Here is a 21,596-nt window from a genome sequence, read left to right as displayed (position 1 = left end):
ACAGTTGTAGGAGTGCGCCTAGAATCAATGTTACATGTAGCAGCTGCAACTGCAAACCGAACAGATTAAAAGTGGTGTTTTCATCTGGAAAGCACAGCTTTAAGGACGTTTATAAGAGATACTACGAACAAAACAACCGTTTTCCTGGCCGTTGCCATATTATAACCTTTTTTTTTTTTTTTTTTTTATTATGGACAGTGTTAACTGGAACACTTTTTACTCAGGTTCACCCCATTCCCAGCCTGTACTTATCGTTTTCCGAGGCACATGGAATGCAACATTATTTACACCTGAGTGAGTCACAGAGTAAGGGTCACCTGACCCTGTGTGTGTGTGTGTGTGTGTGTGTGTGTGTGTGTGTGTGTGTGTGTGTGTGTGTGTGTGTGTGTGTGTGTGGGCTGGTATCAGGTGTCGCTGAAACTCTTGCCGCAGGTAAACTTCCCCCTTCTGAGCGGTGACGTCAAAGGGTTGGGCGGGTCACGTGGTCGAGTCCAAGAGCGACCTGTGGTTTAACGTTACTGTAATGGGAGAAACGAGAAGAGGGGAAAGGAAGCAAAGAAGCGAATAAGGTAAGCGACCCCCACTCTCCTTCCCAGCACCGTTTCTATGGTACTAGTAGCTGACTACAGACAGGTAGTCGTTTTATTTTTTTGTGACTATAAAAGTTAAAAAGTCAGCTGGAAGTGTTTGGCATGCGGCCGCTTCGACTGAAGTTCTCTCCTGCGCCGAGCTCGTTAGCGGATAAAAAGCTGTAAAATGTAGCCCCACGTTAAAATGGAAGCACACATTACAGCGGATAATAGGCATTAAATGCAGACTGACCGTCAGCTTATAAAGTTAGAAAGGTTCCGCGGAGTTTTTTCCTCCCGCGGAGTTCCAGCAGCTGCGGTAGAAAGCTTTATTGTTATCAGGCCTCCTCCTCCTCTGCAGGCTCTGATCGTTCTGGAAAACAGCAGCCTGCTGCACTCTGATTTCTCTTATGCTCACAGCTTTTGGCCTTGTTTTTATTCTGTCTGGAAAACCAGGAAGATTACAAGTCAGGACAGCTACTGTTCTGCTGCTTCATGACTGGATCACTGAGGGGGTTAGTGCTCACGTCTGTTGTTTTTTTTTTTACACATTATGGTAGGAAAAAATAACAGTTCAGGTGTATCACAGTAAATTAGAACATTACACCCATAGCTTCTTCTCTCACACAGTGTTACATTTAATTTTTTTGTTGGCGGTTATGGATTAACAGCTAATAAAACCTCAAATTAAGTACAAAAGAAAAAAAGAAAAGAATATATTAACCAATAAAAAAAACAGTTTTTAATGCAGAGTTGCAATGGTTATGTCAAGCCTAAACCGCCATGGGGAAATCTGCGGCCTTGTCACTGGTCCATTAGACAGCTATTGACATTGTCTTCAAGAATAGAATAGACTAGCAGGCCTTTAATGTATTGTATTATACAATTATACAAATGTGCAGTGCGATCAAAAGCTGCTCGTTTGCGGTGCGGAGATGTCTGAGTAAGTAAAACGCAGTAAGTAAAACAAACAGTAGAATTAAAAAAACATACACATGTATTACACAGATGGCCATTATTGCTGAGTAAAAATAATGCACAAATGTACAAATGTGGGAGTTTAAGGTGAGAATGGCCTTTAGAAAGAAACCCATAGCGCCTCCTGGAGGTCAACAGGTCAGGCCAGCCGGGGTGTGAGCTGTCCCTGGTGATCTCGTGTGGCCTGCTGAGGCCGCGGGAGGAGTAGATGTTCATCAGGCAGCGAAGAGGGCAGCAAAGGGTCCTCTGTGCCGTCTTGACTACCCTATGAAGCCTTCCGCTGTCGCCCTCAGAGCAGCTTCCATACCATACCGGGGGAAGTTGTCAGCAGGCTCTCCATGGACGAGCGGTAGAAGGTCTGCAGTCGGTTAGAGACCGGGTTGCTCTTGCTGCGGATCCTCAAGAAGCGCAGGCGCCGCTGAGCCTTCCTGATGACGGCAGTGATGTGGTCTGTCCGTGAGAGATAGCCGGAGGTGAGGACACCTAGGAACCTGGAGGGGTTCTGATGTAGAGGGTGGGCCGGGTCAGTTTTCCTGAGGTCCGTGTTTAGCTCCTTAGTTTTCATGGTGAGGGAGGCTGTCATCCTCAGGGCCACATGTTTTTAGGCTGCCTCATGTCCGCTTGAAATGAGTTCCATCACTTTGGTGTGGTCAGCGAGTTTGGCGAGGTTCTCCCCGTGGGCCGGACTGCAGTCATGTTTGTAGAGACGGTACAGGAGACGGTTATTAAAGATTAGTGCTAAAGAAGTTCCTTACAAAGAGCTTGATGTAAGCAGAAAGATGAAAGTTGAGTGGAAGGAAAAACTGTATTAGAAAATGTGCGAAAGCAGCTGGAGTCGGTTCTTCAAGAGCCACCACACAGACGGACCCAGAAGCTTGGCTTACCGTTACCACTTTACAGAAGCTAGCAGTGAACCCCAAAGGCTGCCGACTTTAAAGACCTTTTTTTTTATTAAACTTTAACTTGTGTAGAACAAGACTCAGGAGAAGTTAAATATAGATTTTCCAACAGCAGCTAAGAGGCTGTTGAAATAATGTTATTTTATTCTTTGGATCACAAATCAATTCTCTGAGCTATTCTGGCAGAGTAGCAACACAAGCAACTAAATGGACATGCAGTTGCTGCCACTTTATTAGGTACACCTTGTAGTGGTGGGGGAGGGGGGGGGGGGGGTTCATTAGCTTGCACTCTCTGTTCCAGACACCTTTACTGTAAGGCCACACGCTCATTGTTGTCACACAGTAATATTCACACCTTTTTTAATCATCAGAACAAGTCGAAAAGCAACCTGCAAAAATAATCCTTTTTAAAATAGAAATTGTATAACAAACGGCAGAGCTCAGGAATATGAAGAGGCTCGTTTTCCACAGAAAGGAGTGAAAGGTATTGTGTGTTTATCAGCGGTGAAGTGTGTTATTAGTGAAATAAACCGTTTCTCTCTGTGTCGCTCTGTCGTCGTCGCTGTTCACACGTCTGCGGTGCTGAAACTGCTGTTGGTATCCAGGTCACTTATTAAGGGTGATGAGCATTAATAAAAGCAACTGATGTGTATATATACTGACCACGACAAAATAAAAAAATCAACAGTGGTGCAAGGACACAGTTTGGTGCTGCGGTGCAGAAACAAACTTGTAACGCGGGAGACGATGAGTAAAGAAAACGATTTAGTGCCTGCAGCTATGCGGCTGTTGCAGATCATGCCTAGCCTACCTGACTTTGCTTTGATTTAAAAAAAACAAAAACGTTTTAGCATAATTATTTGACTGTTTATTCATTTTTTTCGCCTTATTATGACCAAAACTGTGAAGAAACTAATATTAGAAATAATCTTTGGGGCAAAGCCTTCATACGTCCTTGGTAAAAGTTGAATTGGTGCATTTACTTTTCTTTATCTGCTGGCTGGCACTTTTTCCATGAGCTTACAGTGGCTGTGCAGTGATACTAACTAAAAATAAGAAAATGGATTTTTAAGCTGTTAGAGCTGGTTGAAACATTTGCCAGAAAAGAGTAGAAATGAAGCAAATGTGGCTTCCCCTGCTCCTCTGGATGTCGCAGACACAGCGCCTGGTACTTCACATCACATTCTTAAGACAACTGAAACGTTGTCAAGTTTGCAACACAGCGAGAAAATACATGTGCAAATGTAACGTTTATGTCATTTGCAAGTATGTGGCCTACAAATTGATGTGGGAAGTGACTTCAAGTCCAAATCTCCTCCAACTCTTCCATAATAACCCTTCTTTCCATCTCTGCTAACGTGTAGCTGTGGTGATCTTTGTTCAGCTCCAGGCTGTCAGTCAGGAGTTTGTGGATATGAAGAGCTGCTTGAGATGCTGTTTGGACATTGATGACCAGAAGGAGCTTTTTAGTTGTGTTTGTCATGAGTACCATCATTGATACACGGACCGGCAGAATAATGATAAACAGGGTGCTTTCATTGTAAATCGGATTTGCCAGATGTAACATTTTCTTATTCAATTCAGAAAAAAAGGCTTTCTTCTGCTTTGTTGTAATAAAGTTGTTCTGAACAGTTTTGTCAGAACTGCTGTTGACAAAACAGACATTTTATTTTATTTTAGCAATAACAAATAATGTGTTTAATAAAAGAAAATGTCAAATAGCAGAAGTTGTCCATTAAAGTTTCATCCATCCTGGGTTTCTGGAGAGATTATGTGACTCAGATTGCAGTCAGAAGTTGAAAGGATAACTTTGCCAGGCTGCTTCCACGGGTCCTGGTTATATTTTTCTTCTATTATTTAAAGTAGTTCACAAGGACATAGAAGCTCATTGCTATTGTTTTCATCTGCCTGCATTTTCTCCACATAGTGCCCTGCCATGGCTGTGGCACATTGCAGCTGCCTTTGGGACGATAATGACAGACTAATTATCAGCGCTCTGCATCACTGAAGCAATCCTGTTAACTGGACGGGGTGATATTGCGTGCTTCTTACCTCGTTGCGCATGTAAATAAATCGCGTTGCGTGTTTTTTTTTTTTGTTTTTTTTTTTTGTTTTTTTTTGCGGATGCTGTCTGGTTTCAAAACACAGAGACGTTTAGTGCGTGTCTCTTTCTGTCTCTAGACAGCAGGAGCACAACATAAAGAAGAGACAGAGAGAGGTCCATCACTGCCTCCCGGCACAATCTGCTCCAGCCCATGTGAATTGGCTGTGGGGTTAGTTCTAAGGTGGGCAAAGGGTGCCAACAACATACTGTATCCCCCCGCATCATGACACACTGTTGCTACAAGGCAGGATGGAGCCATGCTTTTATATTGACTCCAAATTCTGGTCCTCAACAATGCAGCTGAACCCGAGGCTCCTCGGACCAGGGAGGGTTGTTTCGGTCCGTTGTCCGGCTGTGAAGCCTGCCTGAACAGTAGCCTCTGTTTCCTTTTTTTCCCAGAAGACAGCAGGGGCTCCTAATGTGGTCTTCTTCTGCTGTACCCTGGTTCAGTGTGTTGTTGTCCATTTAAAAGGCATATTCTGCACACCTTGGTTATGATGAGTTGTCATTTGAGCCATTGTTCCTTTTCTGTCCTCCTGAACCTGTCCATTCTCGTCTGACCCCTGACATCAACAAGGCATTTTTGTCCAAACGACTGCTGTTTGCTGGATAGTTTCACCTCTACCGGCTGTTTCTAAACTGTAAAAGGTTGGTAGCTTAGTCACACTTTCTGAAACATTTCTTAGACCTCCCTTTCTTTCCTGTCTAAGTAGCATCAACCGTAGTCAGACGCAGGAGGTCTTGGTGTTTGCACTTTCCTTAGTGATGGGAGATACCGTTCATACCAAACGTCTTACTTTCCCCTGGTGCACCTCTGTGTCAGGCTGTAGTTTCTGAACGGGTTTACGTTCAGCATCCACGTATCTGGTGTTGATGTCTTCTCTCTGTTTGTCTCTACAGGGGATCCTACGTTCATACAAGGTTTGCACTCTCACCTGCAAGCCAATGTAAGTCGTGTTGAGTGACTGCGTGTGAAAGGTATTCCTGCCCGTTTTTATTTATTTCTTACCCTCTCCATACTCATGGGAATCGCCCGATTGGTTGTAAGGAATGTCTTTTTGTGCTGTGCCTAGCAGGAAGTGGTAAGTGGAACCTCCCTGGAAGGGAAACGCAGCGAATCCAACAGCAGCGTGGGCACTCAGCTCTTGTTGTAATTTACTTGGTGGCAGCACAAAAATGCATTCTTATCCTAACTTGCATGGAGGGATAACATCTTCACTCCTGAGGGCTTTGGCTAAAGGGTGTTTTTCTGTGGTGACTCTTAGAAGCTGGGTTGGTTTCTTCATACTGACTGCTAGAATGATTGGCATTTAGCTTTCACCCTGTTGTTTCTGCTCATATTTCCTACTTATGTTGCTATTCTTTATCTAAACTGCTATATCTTTTAAGTTGGTCAAATATTAGGTAAATGGGCTAATGGAGATGACAGTTACATTTTAAGGCAAGGCAAATTTATTTATATAGCACAATTCAGTACTAAGACAATGCAAAGTGCTTTACATGATTAAAATATAGCAAAATAAAACAGAATAAAAGCAAGTTGGAATAAAATGTAGATAGAAAAAAAGAACAAAAAAGTGGTGATTCAGTTAACTAGAACAGTTGAAGGCAATCCTAAACAAATGTGTTTTTAATCTTGATTTAAAGGAACTCAGACTTTCCGCAGCTTTACAATTTTCTGGAAGTTAGTTCCAGATAAGTGGAGCATAGGAACTAAATGCTGCTTCTCCTTGTTTAGTTCTGGTTCTAGGTATGCAGAGTAGGATGGAGCCAGAAGACACAATGTTTTAAAAAAACATTCACAAATTCATCAAAATTCATCGTCTTTTAACCACAATGTGTCACAGTGGATGGGCCTGTTCAGTTTAAATAATCAGACTTGCACGTTATAAAAAAAAAAAAGTTCTTAACATAAAACCATACTGTGAGTTTTTGGAAAGTTGATATGCCATCAATTCAGCGTTGTCGTTACTGACACAGTCAAAAGGAGCTTTGAAAGCATCCGGATTTTAAATTCAAATATGGTGGCAGTACAGTGAAATGGGTCGCCTCTGGGTCTTTCAGCAGGATAATTATATAAACACCAAATCAACCGTCTGCCACGACCATCTCAGACCCCAGACTTAAATCCTTTGGGAAAACCCTGTGGGCGGACCTTGAGACGAAAACATCACAGAGGATCCAGGACTCTGGACCATCTAGATTGTGTATAGAGTGGTTCAAACATCTTGCCTGTATGTGCCAAGCTTATCAAACGTTTTAGAAGACAGGGGTGCCAATAGTCATGCCATCAATGATTTTGTTAAGAACAATTACTTCCAGTGAAGCCCAGTGAAGCCTAGAGAATGGGTCATTTTGGAGCAAATACTAGCTCCCTACCCAGCAGATTTAAACATCCAGTTTTTATCATCTGTACTGTTAGAGTGATATAGTCACCCTGCAAATAGTAAAGGACGCTTATCTGCCTCTACTGCGCACAATCTAAGCGGATGGAAAACTTGGTCAAATGGTTACTCAGACTTTTAATCCTCCTCATTACCTACCCGTTTCCAAGAAACATATTGAAAATAACCATCAGTAACTTTAATCCAAAGCGCCAATAAAAGCAGGACCACCTGACAACTAGGAGTGAATTGAACCACTTTAGTGTTGCGGTCATTTTCTGCCTTCTATGCTTTGCATTGTGGGACAACCAGTGATTCTTTTCACATCAGTTTCCTCACCTGTCTGTGTGTTTTCAGGGACCACCACCGCCCTCATGTCCTTTGGAGGAGGCTTTCCCGGACGCACTGAGCGTGTCCGCCAGTCGCCCTATTACGACCAGGTTCCTCATGAGCCCTTACCCCGCGCCGAGCCCTATGACCTGAGGGAGCAGGGAGCCCCTCGTCTGGCCCAGAGCGCGGACCCACTTCCCCCTCCGCCGCTTCCTGACCAGCCTCCTGTCGGCCCAGACTTTGACCCCAGCGGCAGCGAGGGAGACACCGAGCCAGAACTGGACCCTGCCCTCGACATCAAGCCGGTTCACCGGTTCATCCCGGACTCTTGGAAAAACTTCTTCAGGGGGAGCAACCGCAGCAGCAAGAAGGCCTGGTCCATGCCTGAGTCCTCCTGTAACAACAACAACAGCACCAGTGAGGGGGTACGTTGTTCCCCCCCACAATCCCCCTCTCTTCCTGGATCCTACCGGGATCCCTACGGGGGCTCAGCTGGAAGCTACAACTCCCGCAAGGAGCTTTTAGACGCCCATGGGTCAGTGTCGGGGCACACACACCGCACAGCGCTGACCTACAGCGAGCGGGTAGAGGAGTACCACCAGCGCTATGGCTACATGAAGTCGTGGGCGGGGCTACTGAGGATTCTGGGCTGCGTGGAGCTGCTGCTGGGAGCGGCGGTGTTCGCCTGCGTCTGCGCGTACATCCACAAAGACAATGAGTGGTTCAACATGTTTGGATACTCTTCTCCCGGAGGAGGGTATGGGCCAGGCCTTTACAGCGGCGTGTCAGGTGCTTCGTACTACAGCGGACCCAAGACTCCGTTTGTGTTGGTGGTGGCGGGGCTGGCGTGGTTGGTGACGGTGATCCTGCTGGTGCTGGAGATGACCATGTACTACCGCACCATCCTGCTGGACTCCAACTGGTGGCCCCTGACTGAGTTTGTCATAAACCTGGCTCTGGCTGTGCTCTACATGGCAGCAGGTAAGGGATGCGTGGCCAACACCTCTGTAGCGCTTTTTATTTAGATCCAAAGCTTTGAGCAAGACGCAATAATTCAAGTACCTTTTGGAACGGTTTCTTCTGATATACACTAATGGGAAGTAGGTCTGGACGATATAGGAAAAAAAGCATATTGATAAAATACAAATCATATTGATCGATATTGATCAATATGATATATTTTAAGTGCAGCCCTGACCATTTTATGCTGTTGCTTTAGATACAGAACACACAAACACTGAATTCAAACTCAACCCTTTATTCAACCAACTTTTTATCAAAGCTGTAAGTTTTAAAAAAATGAAAAATACAACACATTCTCTCTCAACTCTTTGAAGGGGCGGAGCTTGGTGTCAGAACGTTCCTGGGTCTGATTTTGATTGGTTGGGCGGGTGAAATTAATATCAATCTATGACTAGAATGCATAATGAACGAAAACTGTTATTCTATTGAACTTTTTATTGACCATTTTTTTTCTATCATCGATATACGTTTATCAATCGATATATATCAGTATTGAATTATCGGCCCGCGCTAATGGGAAGTCCTCAAGTCTGATGCATCTCAGCCAATCAGAATTTGAAAATTGTTTTTCAACAAATGAGACAAAATGACACTGGATGACATTTTTAAAATCAACACTTTTTTTTCCATTTATTGGGGGCGTTGTTATCAGCTTGATTCTAAAACGACTGGCCAAAACTGTGATGCTGACATTCCTGAAGATAAATAGAACCAGATCACCAACTTAAAATGCTAAATGTTTTTTTGTTTTTTGTCAAGCAACTTCTTGAGAAGAGAATCTGTGATCAGCTTCTGTTTTTGTGACGCTCCATCTGTCATCCAGGGTTTTACATTTCAGGCTATAAATCTGTGAGGAGACTTTAGTTTATGACACGTTGTTTACATTCATATTACATTTTATAGCCTTTCACCTAACCTGAAAAGAACAGCAAGCCATTCCAATCATTCAGGTCAAATCAAAGCATTTGGCATTAGGTCCTCAAGTCAAATGTCTCTGTTAGCCGTTCTAAAGATGGACTGATGATCCCAGAGCCGCAGAGCAGGGTGTGGATAAACGAGTTAACTTTAGAGGACCTGCCACTTTTGTCTTTGCCAGTTCAGCTCACGGTAACAGCTCGGCTGCTTTTTCTTCACCAGCCATCGTCTATGTCAGGGACACAACCCGCGGAGGACTCTGCTCCTACCCGGTCTTCAACAACGGCATCAACGGGGTCTTCTGCAGAACCGAGGCCGGTCAGACCGCAGCCATAATCTTCCTGTTTGTCACCATGGTTGTGTATCTGATCGGGGCCGGTGTTTGTCTGAAGCTGTGGAGGCACGAGGCCGCCCGCAGGTACCGGGAGAGGTACGGCCAGGAGGTGAGAGCTCCGCCAGATGTGCTTGTTTTGTTCCCTGTGGTGGGCCAGGTTCTGGGATTCCTAGAATTCACCGAGGTGTTCCTGTTAAGAGCAAAAGATCGTTTCCAAAAGTTCCGCACCCTTTGCTGCGAACACGTTCCCATAAAGGTGACGTTACGAAAGAGCTAAGCACAGACTATGCAAACAGACTTGGAGGTGTGGTCGAGTGAGTAGATGAGGTCTCTGTGACAGATAAGCAACTCAAAACTCTGAAAACAGCCTCCTAGGATCTGAAAAAACTCAACCTCAAACCTTGTTTCAAAAAGCAAACATGTCAGAACTTAAAGCTTACAGTTTTAGTTTCTACCTCAGGCTTGTAATGCCTAATGTCTTAGCTCAACTACTGAAGGTAGAATTACTATTACAGTGGTTCTAGTATCCTAAGTATTTCATTTTTCTGGGACAATGCTCATTTATACGAAACACAGTTTTTATGTATTTAATTAGTTTTACTTGTGTTTAGAATATAGACCATTCAAACAAGAAGTTTTTAAATGGAGAGTTGTGTACAATAAAAGGAACAACAATGTGTTGTTTTGGGGGTGGAACAAATCAGGAACTCTGCTAGGAAATAGTTGCACAAATATTTATAAATTTATACTTGCTGTTACTATTTGGATAACGGTGTTATTTTAATAGTATTTAAAGTTGAAATTCCAGATGTGAGTTTAATCCTGACGCTGCCCCACATCGAGGAAGCCATGAAAAACGAGGCATTGTTGTTATTACATATCAATTAGATCCTGTTCCTAAAGTAGAAACAGGACTTTGTCTCAGACGTGGGGGGGAAATGTTGCGGTATATGGTTTCTCACATTTATTTACTAATTAAATCTGAAAAGTGCGGCGTGCGTTTGTGCTAAGCCCTTTTACTCGGAGACCCCTCATCGGCTAATTAGTGAATACAATAATAGTTATTACAAATGCCCGCTACACTTTACAGATTTTACTTGTTAGGTGTTTTAAAATGCATTATTGTTTTCTCTCCTGTTTACACTACCTCAGAGCATTTAAAGCTGCAGTTATATGGAAAATGTGTTTAAGTTTTTAAAAAGATTGCAGTTCTGGTTGTGTATCCTCAGCGAATACTTCAATCGACGCTCTTTTCAGATGCTATCTGTTATTATCAATTATGTAGTATTAAATAAACAAATAGATCACAGCAGAAACAAAACCTCACACAGAGACAGATAATATTGTTTTCTCCAGACATTTTTCTGTGACAGTAGTTCTTGTGGCTTCATTCGTATAGTTAAATATCTACTACGGTGTCTCTATAGCGTGCTGCAACATGTTGAGTTTTCATGCCCTGATTACAATGTGTTGGAAGGATTAAACTGTCTGCCTATTGCAAGAAAAGAGATGATTTACTCCATGTTGAAAGGATTCTACTTTCCTGTTTTGTTCCTTCAAGATGCAGCCTTCTGAGGTTCACGCTGTGCGGTCACTGGTATGTACCCTGTTATAAACTAAAACCTACGTCTGACCGCTCTTCATTCCATCTATATAATCGCGGTTCTGTTGTTGGCCGTCATCTGTTCAGATGGTTCCAGATTCGGCTCCGGCTCCCAGATTTCCCGAGCAGGTCCAAGGCTCTTCTGTCGTTCCCATCCGAGCTGCACCAAAAGCACTTGTTCCAAAGGTTGTGCAGGGAGCGATACCATCAGGACACATCCCAAAGCCCGTCATTGTGCCGGATTATATTGCGTAAGTGCTGCCATAAATACAAAAAGAAGAGAGAAGTAGTGGAGCTGACTTTGTTATTCACCTCAGCTAGTTACTGTTGCTGAAGTCTGTCCTCCTTCGCGTTGTGCTAACATCGGACCAAACACTAAGATTGACTGGTAACCAGTGGATCCAGTCGGTTTGATCAGCAGCACCTGACTGTTGGGCCCCTGAGGTTGTAAAGACACATTTACTTTATCATTCTCGAACGTTAAGCTCTAGAAATATTTGACTGTGTGGTTATGTTGGGAGTTTTGGATTATAGGGATGCACTAATGTGATAAGATGTAACATGATGATCGGTGATGTAAATAACACTGATTGTGTCTTCATTGTGGCACTGTTGGTGGGCTGCTTGTAGTAGACATGTTAGAAGCAGGATTTTAGCGGGTTTGACGAGTGCCAAATTGTTATGGTTGTAGGACTGGGTCGTTGATGCTGGTTCAGAGAGGAAGGTGTCAGAACACACACTGCAGCTCAGTTGTTTGCACATGTGACTGCAGAGCTGTAGAGCAGCTCCGGTGTGTTCATGCTGACCCCAGTCCAGCACTGGAAGGGGCCAACAAAGTGGCGTGAGAACTGGACCACAGAGCCTGAACCATGTTTTCTGTAACATCACATGGATGGTCAGGTGCATGTGAGTTGCTTAGCAGGGCCACATATAGTAACAGGTTGCATTATGGGAAGCTGGCAATGCAGCGCTGGCAGTGTGGAGCGCCGCACAATGTTCTGCTGGGGAACCTTGGGTTCTGCCATCCATGTGGATTTTCTATGACATATCCCACCTAGCTAATGCTAACGTTTCTACAGAAATGCTACTTCCTGATGGCTGTAGCCTCTCCTAGCAGGATAGTGCGCCCCCCCCCCCCCCCCCACACACACACACACACACACACACACACACACACACACACACGGTGCAGATAGGGTCTTTTAATGTTCATCATCCATTTTGCAGGAAGTACCCTGTGATCCGGTCTGACGAGGAGCGGGACCAGTACCGGGCCGTGTTCAACGACCAGTACGCAGAGTACAAAGAGCTCCACGCGGATGTGCAGCTCACGCTGAAGAAGTTTGATGAGATGGACGCCATGATGCGCAGCCTGCCTCAGCAGCCCACCACCCAGATGGTGAATGGCCGCACACATTCCTCACACTTCTCAAAATGATGATATTTCTCACAATTTAAACTTCAGGTTAATTCTGTGATCAAAACAAGAAACTTGAGTGTTGAAAGGTACGTTTTCTTTTGTTTTAATGTGTGCAACGCGTTGCTGGAAGGGGTTGGCCAAATCCATAGCTGTGCATTGACCTTTTAACAGTTCCTGTTATTATCGGAGGTAGTTCCTCTTCAGTTTTCAGTATTTCTGGACCAAATGGATTGAAGCCTTCTCTTACTGTCCTCTGGAAACCCTAGCACTGGATGTGTCATAAGAACCACTTGTTGTGTTCACTCTTATGAATCAACTGGTGCCTGTAAGCCACTTAAACCAGCCGCATTCACCAACAGTCAAAACAAAGTCAGAGCTGATTGACAAATCTTTAAAGAATTTTGACAACAGCATCTAGAAAGATGATCTGTGTCTTCACTATATACAGTAAAATCTTAATAAATCTGAATACCATTAGGGATTAACTTTTTTTTTTTACAACCGAATTAAAGTGAAACTGATGTAGATAATTATGACAGGGGGATATATTTCATGGCTACATGTTCATGAAGATGCATCTGACTGAAGGTTATTAGCTTATTCCTTTGTTAATGTAATATTTCTTTTTCTGTTCATGTACAGCCCTTTGAATCATCCTACTACTGAAAAGTGCTTTATAAATAAACTTGCCTAGCCTTGCCTTGAAGATGTGCTGCTGTTGAGAGAACAACATCAAAAGCTTTGCAGGACTTGCTCTGTTAAGGTCAAAGTTCATGATTCAACAATAAGAAGGAGAGCCTGGGTAAAGATGGCCTCTGTAGCAAAGACCCATCTTATATTTACAGAAAAAAACACCACGATAGTCCTTAAGACTTTTGTTGATGGTGTGATGTTCTAAAGGCTCCCACTTAAGAGCAGTTCACTAGATTTCTCCTAAGGGATTGCTTCCTTTAATAAATGAAATGGTCTTTTGAGAAGTGCATTTTGTTTTTATTCAGGTTATATTTGCCTGATATTAAAATTGTTGATGACCTGAATGATGGAGTGGGTCACAAAAAGGGAAAAACAAGAAATCTTTTAGGAGACGAGTCAAGCTTAGCAGTAAATGGTGGGAATTGGTATGATGGACTCTATCTACTGCAGTGTTGGTGAAGCTCAGTGACCAGCGCTATTCTAAATTTGTTGTGCGTTTCTCAGAAAAATTCCTCTCATTGTGCGCGCTGTCAAAATGTGCCTCATTACTTGTCCCTGTCGCTTCCTCTGCTTCTACGTCCTCTTCCTGTTCCTCTCCACCCTCGCATTCCTTATCGGCTCCATTCAGGCTGCTGTTTGTGCCGTCATCTGATTTCCATACAGAGTTTCACTCCGTCATGATTCCACCGCATTTAAATACTTCCTCTTTGTCTGTAGGAGGTGGATCGCATCAACAGAATCCTGCAGGAGTATCAGAAGAAGAAAAACGTGAGCTCCTCGTCTCTATTACAGACGTGTTTAGTGTTCCCAGTTCATGCTGGGCCTGTGTTCTCTATAAGAACAGGGGTCAAACTCCAGCCTTCAGGAGTGGTTGTCCAACAACTTTTAGATGTTTCTCTGCTCTGACACACCTGAAACTAAATATCAGGTCACTAGCAGGACACCGAGGAGCCTGACCTCATGCTGAGGAGGCAATTAGCCATTTGGTCCGGGTGTGTTGGAGCAGGGACACATCTCTGGATGGCTGGACTCTGATTGTCTCCAGACATTTGTAGCAGCTAGGATGCATCTCTGCAGCCGTATCTTTACCAACTGCGCCATCTAAGCATGGCGCAGTTGTCTCACAGGGGCCATACAGCAGTGTCACAGACTCCAGCAGCTGTACCCGTTTGTCTTACTGGCTCAAAACAATCCTAACATCATTTCTGTTGGTCCGAGGTTTTGTAAAGTAGGTTTAGGTCCTGCTTTAGATAATTTGGACCCTTGTTTATAAAACTACCCAAATGCACAGACTGAAAACGGATCAGTTTTTCTTCCAGTGTAGATTTAACTCGTGAAACATCAGGAAAACAATATCAGCGTGGTCTCCTTTAGATGTTGAGAGTGGACCAGAACCGAACTAGCAGCCCAGCGAGTATGGAACCTGGAAGACCATTACCAGCAGAGATGGCCACAGAGCACAGCGAGATTATCATTATATTTTTGATAAATTACATTGGATTTAGCAGAAGGGTTCTCTTCTGCACCCTTTCCTTTATAGTTGGAAACTAAACGATGCAAAGTGTTTTTGTTTAGAACATAAGATAAATGCTTCATATTTTGCTAGCCAGCTCGAATCAGCTGAAAGCATCCACGTCTGCTCTGTTGGTTCTACCAGGTCTATTTTTTTAGCTTTAAACGCTGACCAGCTTCATGTCCAGGTGGCACATACTTCAGCATATTTATTTGCTGTAATGGAAGAATGAGGACAGAACAATGTGGACGTCCACATGCATTGTAACTGAACAAAGCTCTGCAGCTCAGAGGATTAAGACATATCGGGTTCTGATCCTCACGCAGAAAAGACGAAGTAAGGAGTTTAAAGAGCTTAGTCTCCCACTAACACATGTTTCTGTTGCACCATCCCAGGACCCGACCTTCCTGGAGAAGAAGGAGCGATGCGAGTACCTAAAGAGCAAACTGTCGCACATCAAGCAGAGGATACAGGAATATGACAAAGTGATGGAGTGGAACGACGGCTTTAGCTAAAGAGCTGCTGTTGCTAGCAGAATAACAGCAGTGGTAAGAATGGCACTAAAGTGGCAAACACAGCCTAATTGAAGCTTAAAAAAAGCTAATGAGTTGTTTTATGTTTTTAATCTGCTGCCAGAACGTCTGTAAGCATTTATCAAAGCTCACAAGTGGGGGAAATAATGAGGGCAAACATGCTTCGTCATTTCTGAGGATGATGTGATTTGTTTTCATGTGTGTAGGTGGTCTGTTGTCGTATCAAACAGCTGGCTCCATGTGACCGTGAACAAGATCTCCTAATCAGCACTTCAGTTCTTTTCTTCCCCGCTGTAGCTGTGCCCAGATGCTGGATGAGCTCACGCACCACACGTGTGCTGGTACTCCACGCTCAGTGCACTCCCAGTAGTTTAGGGACCAGCACATGTCTGGAGGACAGATTTACACGCTGCTTTTTTTATTTTATAGAGACTTGACTTTCCAGGCTCCGTTAAATAAAACATACAAGAAAATGTTTGGGAGGATTTCGATTTGGGGATTTTAGTACTTAAAAGATCCAGCAGCTTTCAAAATATTTTTTTCTGGACTTTCCACATTAAAGGGCCATTAATAATTTATAGTTGGGAGAGAAATGACATCACATAGCTGCAAATCTGGGTTTTGCTACTATTTTAAAACAAAGTCAAAATGCTTATGGAGGTGATGTTGTAAGCCTTATGCCTTTTACACTAACAGTTACCATGGTGACCATTATTACTGAACAGCCATCCTTAATTTGGCCCCCAGCCAGTGCAGATGAATGCTTTTTGTAATTCCTTAGAATGTGGTTTTCTGTTTTTCCATTTTTATCTCTTGTTTTTTTAGGATGAGATCTTCAGAGAGCAGTTTATATTTTCTTAAATGAAAAACAAAGTTGGGTACCGTACAACACAAAGTATTTTTGTTTTATTAGCCTTGTTTCCATTTAATGTTAACATCATAGAAGTTGGGAAATAAACCTCCAATGGCTCTTTATTTTAAAACAGCCTTGGGCACACCTATTCTTTACACTTGGCTCACTGCATTGGGGTTTTTCAAAGAAAGTCTTTTTATTAACAGAATAAAATAAAAAAAATTCTAGATCAACAAGAAGACAGCAGGAAGCACTCAACTCAAAAAGTGAGGAAACTACAACTTTTGTTGAAGGCAAACAACTTAGACCTCTGATATTTAGTTCTCTTCTACTATGTTTCGTTAGAGTATTATAGGTTTAATTCCTGAATAGTTTAAAAAGATCACTATAAAATGAATTGTTTTGATAATTAAAATAAAAACTGGCCATTGAGTACTATTAACTTGATGATTATGTCCCTGGGTGTAAAAAGTCTGCACACGCCTGCTGTAGAGAATTTTTCGTTTGTTTAGCTCTAGAAGCACGTCTGCTGGCTTAATATTTAACACCTTGCTGATACTGAAAAAGTTCAGGTTTAAGCCTCTTCACAGCAAAAATGTCCCCTCCAAAGATGATGGCTGCCCTTAGGAGAAAACAGAAATCTGACCTGTTTTTGATACAAAGCCTTTCTCGGAGTAAAGAATCTGAACTAGTGCTGATGGGAAGGTTTGTTTTGGGGGTCGTGTGTTTAGTTCGCCCAGCATTGTGTGTGTGTCCTTGCTTGTGGACTTAACAGACAAATGTGAGAAAACCCACAAGCTCTTCATTCAAAAATGGTCTGAATATGCAATTAATTGTGAAAACTGTTGTAAGACTGACTGTAAATGTAGCCGAACCCTAAAATTTCATGAAAGGCACTGCGGGTGGGAATCACTGGGAAATCCTGGAGAGAACCCAAAGCGTTGCCTTGGTCCTGTCACTGTTTACCTCCTCTTCATGCCGGCCTCAGGAGCTCCCTGCCAGCGTTGGTGCTGTCTGTTTAAATACACGTCCTGCTTTAAATGAACACCACTGCTGGTGTAGCAGGAGGATCGAGCTGCTGTGAGGATTGTTTTTACCGCACACTGTCCTTTGTTTATGCATCTGTGTCTTTAATGTGAAAATTCCACATGGTTTAGTGAACGTGTGATGTGTTGTTCTACCATTTCAGGGAATAAAAATAATACATGTTTTGTACTTTGTCACTTAGGAAATCCTACTTATCTTCATTTCAGTTCTTTTTTTTTAACACTGCAAGTATCTAGAGTGGAGTTTATTTTTGTTTTTGTGTAAATATGTTAAGATCAATCTGCAGTTTTCTTTTCTAATGCAAGTAACCGCCTGGTGCCTTTAGATGCAGCTCTGCTGTTTCATTTGGTAGACGACTCTAATGTAATTGAAATTACATGGTAAAACAACAAATGACTTAAAACCGGTTTTGAGTTCCTGCTCAAAGAATCATTCAAAAATGTTAAATCTTTGCAGCTTTTAACATGTTTTCCTCCTCAAATAAGTAACATATTTGTGCATCCTGACCATATTAGGAATATTCTTCCACCTTCTGTATTCTGAACTGTCTGGTCATAGCACATTTTTCTCTTCTGCTCTGTTGCAGAATAAATCAAGTTGGATCTCTTGGGGTTGTCTCTGTTTTTTTGTTTGACTCGCTTTGCCTCGATCACTTTTAGTTTCTAGTATCCTAACGTATGGCTCTCAGGAAGTGTGAACGGAATATGAATGATGGATGTTACATTTGCTCTTGAAAGGTGACGTTAATGTTGAAGGGGCCTGTGTTCTCTGTCATGGCCAGTAGGAAGCGACTCAAATTGCTCCTGAAAGCATAGACTTCACACTGCAAACACGTGAAAGGACGTAATCTGCTCACATGAAACTGAGTGAACTTTTTGGCTAAATGCAAAACACTGCGGTGGAAACCTAACACTAGCGAGGGCGAGATACAACCCTTGAAGCCTTGAGGCTTTCCATCTTATGAGCCGAGGCATCAAGATGCTTTATTTGCTCTCTGGTGCCATCAAGTGGACAATAAATGTAAAACTGGCGTGCTGATTATAATCACTGTTTTTCTTGTCTAAAGCTTTCAATTTAATAAACTGAATGGCGTTTTGGTGTTGTCAATAAAGAAATTGTGAATATGGTCTGACTGTGATCTTCATATATCTTTATGATACAGTGGCTGGGCGCAAAAGAAAATGGAAACAAATGGCAAACAGGCGAACCAGTTCCTGAATCAGTCATATGGTGCGGTCAGCTCTTGAGGCCTCAAACGTTATCGCCTATGTCAACACAAGTCTCTATATGAGTTTCGCAAAAACAATCTGCCTGCATTACTCGACACACGGCTCAAAGAATCAACAGACCATCCAGATCATTTTGTCTCCACAGGGAAGGACGGTGGCGGCAGCATCATGCTGTGGGGCTGCTTTCCTTCAGCAGAGACAGGGAAGCAGATCAGGGATCATGATTAAATTTAATACAGGGCAAATCAGGAGGAGAACCTCGCAATAAAGATTGAAACAAAACCATAATCTTTGCTTTGACGTATTATCAGATAGAGGAAGACAGAGCAGCACCATTTGCATTCACACAGAGTTCTGCAGAACAGGATTTGTGCGATAGAGGACAGACACAGGTAGCATAAACCACCTTCAGTCAAATATAGAAATGTTGATTTTTTTTTCTTTCCTAACACTTGCAAGATTTGGAAGAGTATGAAGGAAAAGGTTGCTGGTTTACTTGCAGTAAGATATTCTCCATGTAACTGCATCTGAATGAACAGAGAAATTCTAGTTTACGCTAAGACAAAATACAGTATGTCAATTTTTGATTCAATCATCAACCAAAACTTATTTCAGTTTAAGAAAAATTACCAAAGTTTGCTGTTTAGATAAAATGGGACTAATAAATATTAATTATACAGGCTAATAAATAGATTATTTTTTAAATTGTATGCTGTCACTAATTAATACAATATCTTACAAAGAATTAATTAAAAAAATCTGTACATTAAAGAGATTTTAAATATAGAATGTGCAAAACCCATAGACTATAAGAAAGGTAGAGGGATGGATGGATGCAAGTTGAAAATGGAACAAGAAAAAACGTTTTCAAATAAATGCTTTTTCCCATACTTATGTAGACCCAGAAAATACTTAAATCAAATTCCATACCTTCCAGGCTGCGTAAGAGTCACAAGCAGTCCTGTACTTGGTAAACATATGGCTTAAAAAATTTTAAGGAATACTTTTTAATCAAGTAGGATTTAATATCAAGGTTAAACTTCTGGAACACCGGTCTGGTCAGTTGAGAAGAAGAAGGAGTTGGTGATAGCTGTCGGATGTTCTGGTCTTAATGAAATGAACAACAGGAGAACTAAAGGGGCAACAATGAGACGAGCCCAAACACAGGAATGATTTTTTTTTTCCAGCAAGAGGCGTTCAAAAGAAGCCCCAAATGGGGCCCGCGTCCGTCACGCCCACGCTCAGGTACGGCACTGAGACACCTGGCGGGAGGGGCGGGGCTAAAGCAGCAGAGAGCGGAGCTCGCTGGGTGTGGTCGCGCTTGTTTTGAGCAGCAGGCGCAGTTTCAGTCCAGACCTTCCTCAGGAGAGGACGCTGACGGAGACAACCCTGCGCAGGAACAGGTGTGTTGGTGACTTCTGCTTGGAAACAGTTCGGTTTCTATGGGCAGCCTTTAATTAGAGATAGAAACAAGTACGTTTAGTATATTGGTTGATTTCTAACTGTTAAATAGCTATTAAACATTTATAGTTTTATGGCTCACGTAGGTTGTATTACCCATTCTAACAGGAAATCTTCCTGCAGGTTGTTTTTTTATTAGCACCCAGTGGATCAAACTGTGATGTCCTCCAGACCCCGAGGGAGTCCCCCTCCCTATGAGGAGGACAATGGATTGTAAGTAGTTTTTCTGTCAATACATAACTTGTGAAATTATGTTACAGCGAAGCAAACTTTAACGCCACTGTTGTGAGTTTTAAGGAGAATTAATCACACGTGAATAAACGTGTAGCTCTCAAGTATATTCCATGGATATTATTATGAGTTTTCCATCTCTGTGCTCGTCATTATTCTGTCTTGTTGGTTGAAGTGTAATGAGTGGAAGCAGGAAGAAGTGTTGCTGCTTTTTTAAAAAGTGTTTGATGGTCTTGGATGCATTCACTTGGTTTTAGAGACGGATCAGAACCAGGCGGAGAAATTAAAACAGCATAATTCCTTTTTATTTCCGTAGCTCCTTGAATAGAGCAAATTCTGAATTGCTGTGCAACTTTGTCTGTAACTTGGTAAATTATTACGCCTAACATCTTGCAAAAGTTTTTTTTTTCCCCCCCTGTGAGATTTGTTGTCTCCCCTGTTCGTTCAGTTGTAGCTAAATAAAATCCAAGTTGTCATTCAGATTGTCACAGAAGTTTGTTTATTCCCTTTGCAGTAATGGACCTCCTCAGCCCGCCTACTCTTACTACCCTGATGATGAGTTCCAGCACTTTTATCGCTGGTCATCGCCTCCGGGAATCCTTAAAATCATGGCCATCATTGCCATTGTGCTGTGTGTGGCCATCTTTGCCTGTGTTGCCTCCACACTGGCGTATGACAGTCAGGGAGCCATGTCTGGTTTTGGAGGTTACGGGGGAAGTTATGGAGGAAGTTACGGAGGCGGTTTCGGATCAAACTACGGTTCGGGCATCGGCAGTGGTGGGTACGGAGCTGCAAACAATTATGGATACGGTGGAATCGGGGGAAACTACAACGACCCGCGATCAGGAAAAGGGTTTATGATCGCAATGGCAGCCATCGTCTTCATCTTCACTCTGGCCGTCTTCATCATCATCGTGTCTCATCAGTCCCTGTCGCAGAGCCGGAGGTTCTACCTGGCGGTGTTGATCATCTGTCCCATCCTGGCTCTGTTGATGCTGATTGCCACCATAGTGTACTTGGTGGCAATAAACCCCACAGCCCAGTCCTCGGGTTCAGTTTACGGCAACCAGATAATGGCTTTGTGTGCGCCTTACCAGCAACCTCAAACAGTAGGAGTTCTTTCGAACCAGTACCTTTACCACTACTGTGTGGTGGAGCCACAAGAGGTAAATACTCTGGATGTGGGTGTGATCCTGTAACCCTATGTGTACTGTACGATTAAACTCTATGGTTTATCCCCCACTTCAGGCCATCGCAGTGGTGTTTGGCTTCCTGGTGACCGCCGCCTTGATTATCATGCTCGTCTTTGCCCTCAAGACCCGACAGAAGATCCAACACCATGGCAAAGACAGCATCTTGTGGAAGAAAGTGAAAATTGTGGACGGCCTGTCGCCTCCTGAAGATGTAGAGGCATGGGTGAGTGATGGAGTAACGCTCGCGTTGTGAATTCAGGACTGAATTCAAACGGCTCTAAGGG

General features: G+C 43.0%; 2 protein-coding genes across 10 annotated transcripts in view; both read left to right on the top strand.

The window, feature by feature from the left end:
* Positions 1-453: 453 nt before the first annotated feature.
* On the top strand, positions 454-17,806 carry marveld2a (MARVEL domain containing 2a). 6 transcript variants are annotated; one of them, XM_036140643.1, is made up of 10 exons: positions 454-569; positions 5,451-5,528; positions 7,292-8,245; positions 9,425-9,645; positions 11,098-11,133; positions 11,227-11,390; positions 12,367-12,538; positions 13,970-14,020; positions 15,161-15,313; positions 15,505-17,806. In XM_036140643.1, exons 3-9 carry the CDS (start codon positions 7,309-7,311, stop codon positions 15,278-15,280), a joined length of 1,701 nt encoding a protein of 566 aa, XP_035996536.1. In that variant the 5' UTR covers positions 454-569; positions 5,451-5,528; positions 7,292-7,308; the 3' UTR covers positions 15,281-15,313; positions 15,505-17,806. The 6 variants fall into 6 exon arrangements, with proteins under 6 accessions (XP_035996536.1, XP_035996533.1, XP_035996532.1 ...); XM_036140642.1 differs by adding an exon at positions 5,128-5,198 and having other exon boundaries at positions 468-569; positions 5,451-5,497; positions 15,161-17,806; XM_036140641.1 differs by adding an exon at positions 5,128-5,198 and having other exon boundaries at positions 469-569; positions 15,161-17,806.
* Positions 17,807-19,739: 1,933 nt separating this feature from the next.
* oclna (occludin a) overlaps positions 19,740-21,596 on the top strand; it is a 12,706-nt gene continuing 10,849 nt past the window's right edge. The window contains exons 1-5 of one of the 4 annotated variants that reach the window (XM_036140638.1): positions 19,885-19,900; positions 19,975-19,977; positions 20,012-20,101; positions 20,634-21,285; positions 21,368-21,535. In XM_036140638.1, coding sequence (XP_035996531.1) covers positions 20,049-20,101; positions 20,634-21,285; positions 21,368-21,535 — 873 coding nt within the window. In that variant the 5' untranslated portion in view covers positions 19,885-19,900; positions 19,975-19,977; positions 20,012-20,048. Of the gene's footprint in view, positions 19,839-19,884; positions 19,901-19,974; positions 19,978-20,011; positions 20,102-20,633; positions 21,286-21,367; positions 21,536-21,596 lie in introns of those variants that run through there. The other 3 variants (XM_036140635.1, XM_036140637.1, XM_036140636.1) reach the window with 3 other exon arrangements.

The sequence above is a fragment of the Fundulus heteroclitus genome, chromosome 8, assembly GCF_011125445.2.
Source record: "Fundulus heteroclitus isolate FHET01 chromosome 8, MU-UCD_Fhet_4.1, whole genome shotgun sequence".
Lineage (NCBI taxonomy): Eukaryota > Metazoa > Chordata > Actinopteri > Cyprinodontiformes > Fundulidae > Fundulus > Fundulus heteroclitus.
This window is presented reverse-complemented; position numbering and strand designations above follow the sequence as displayed.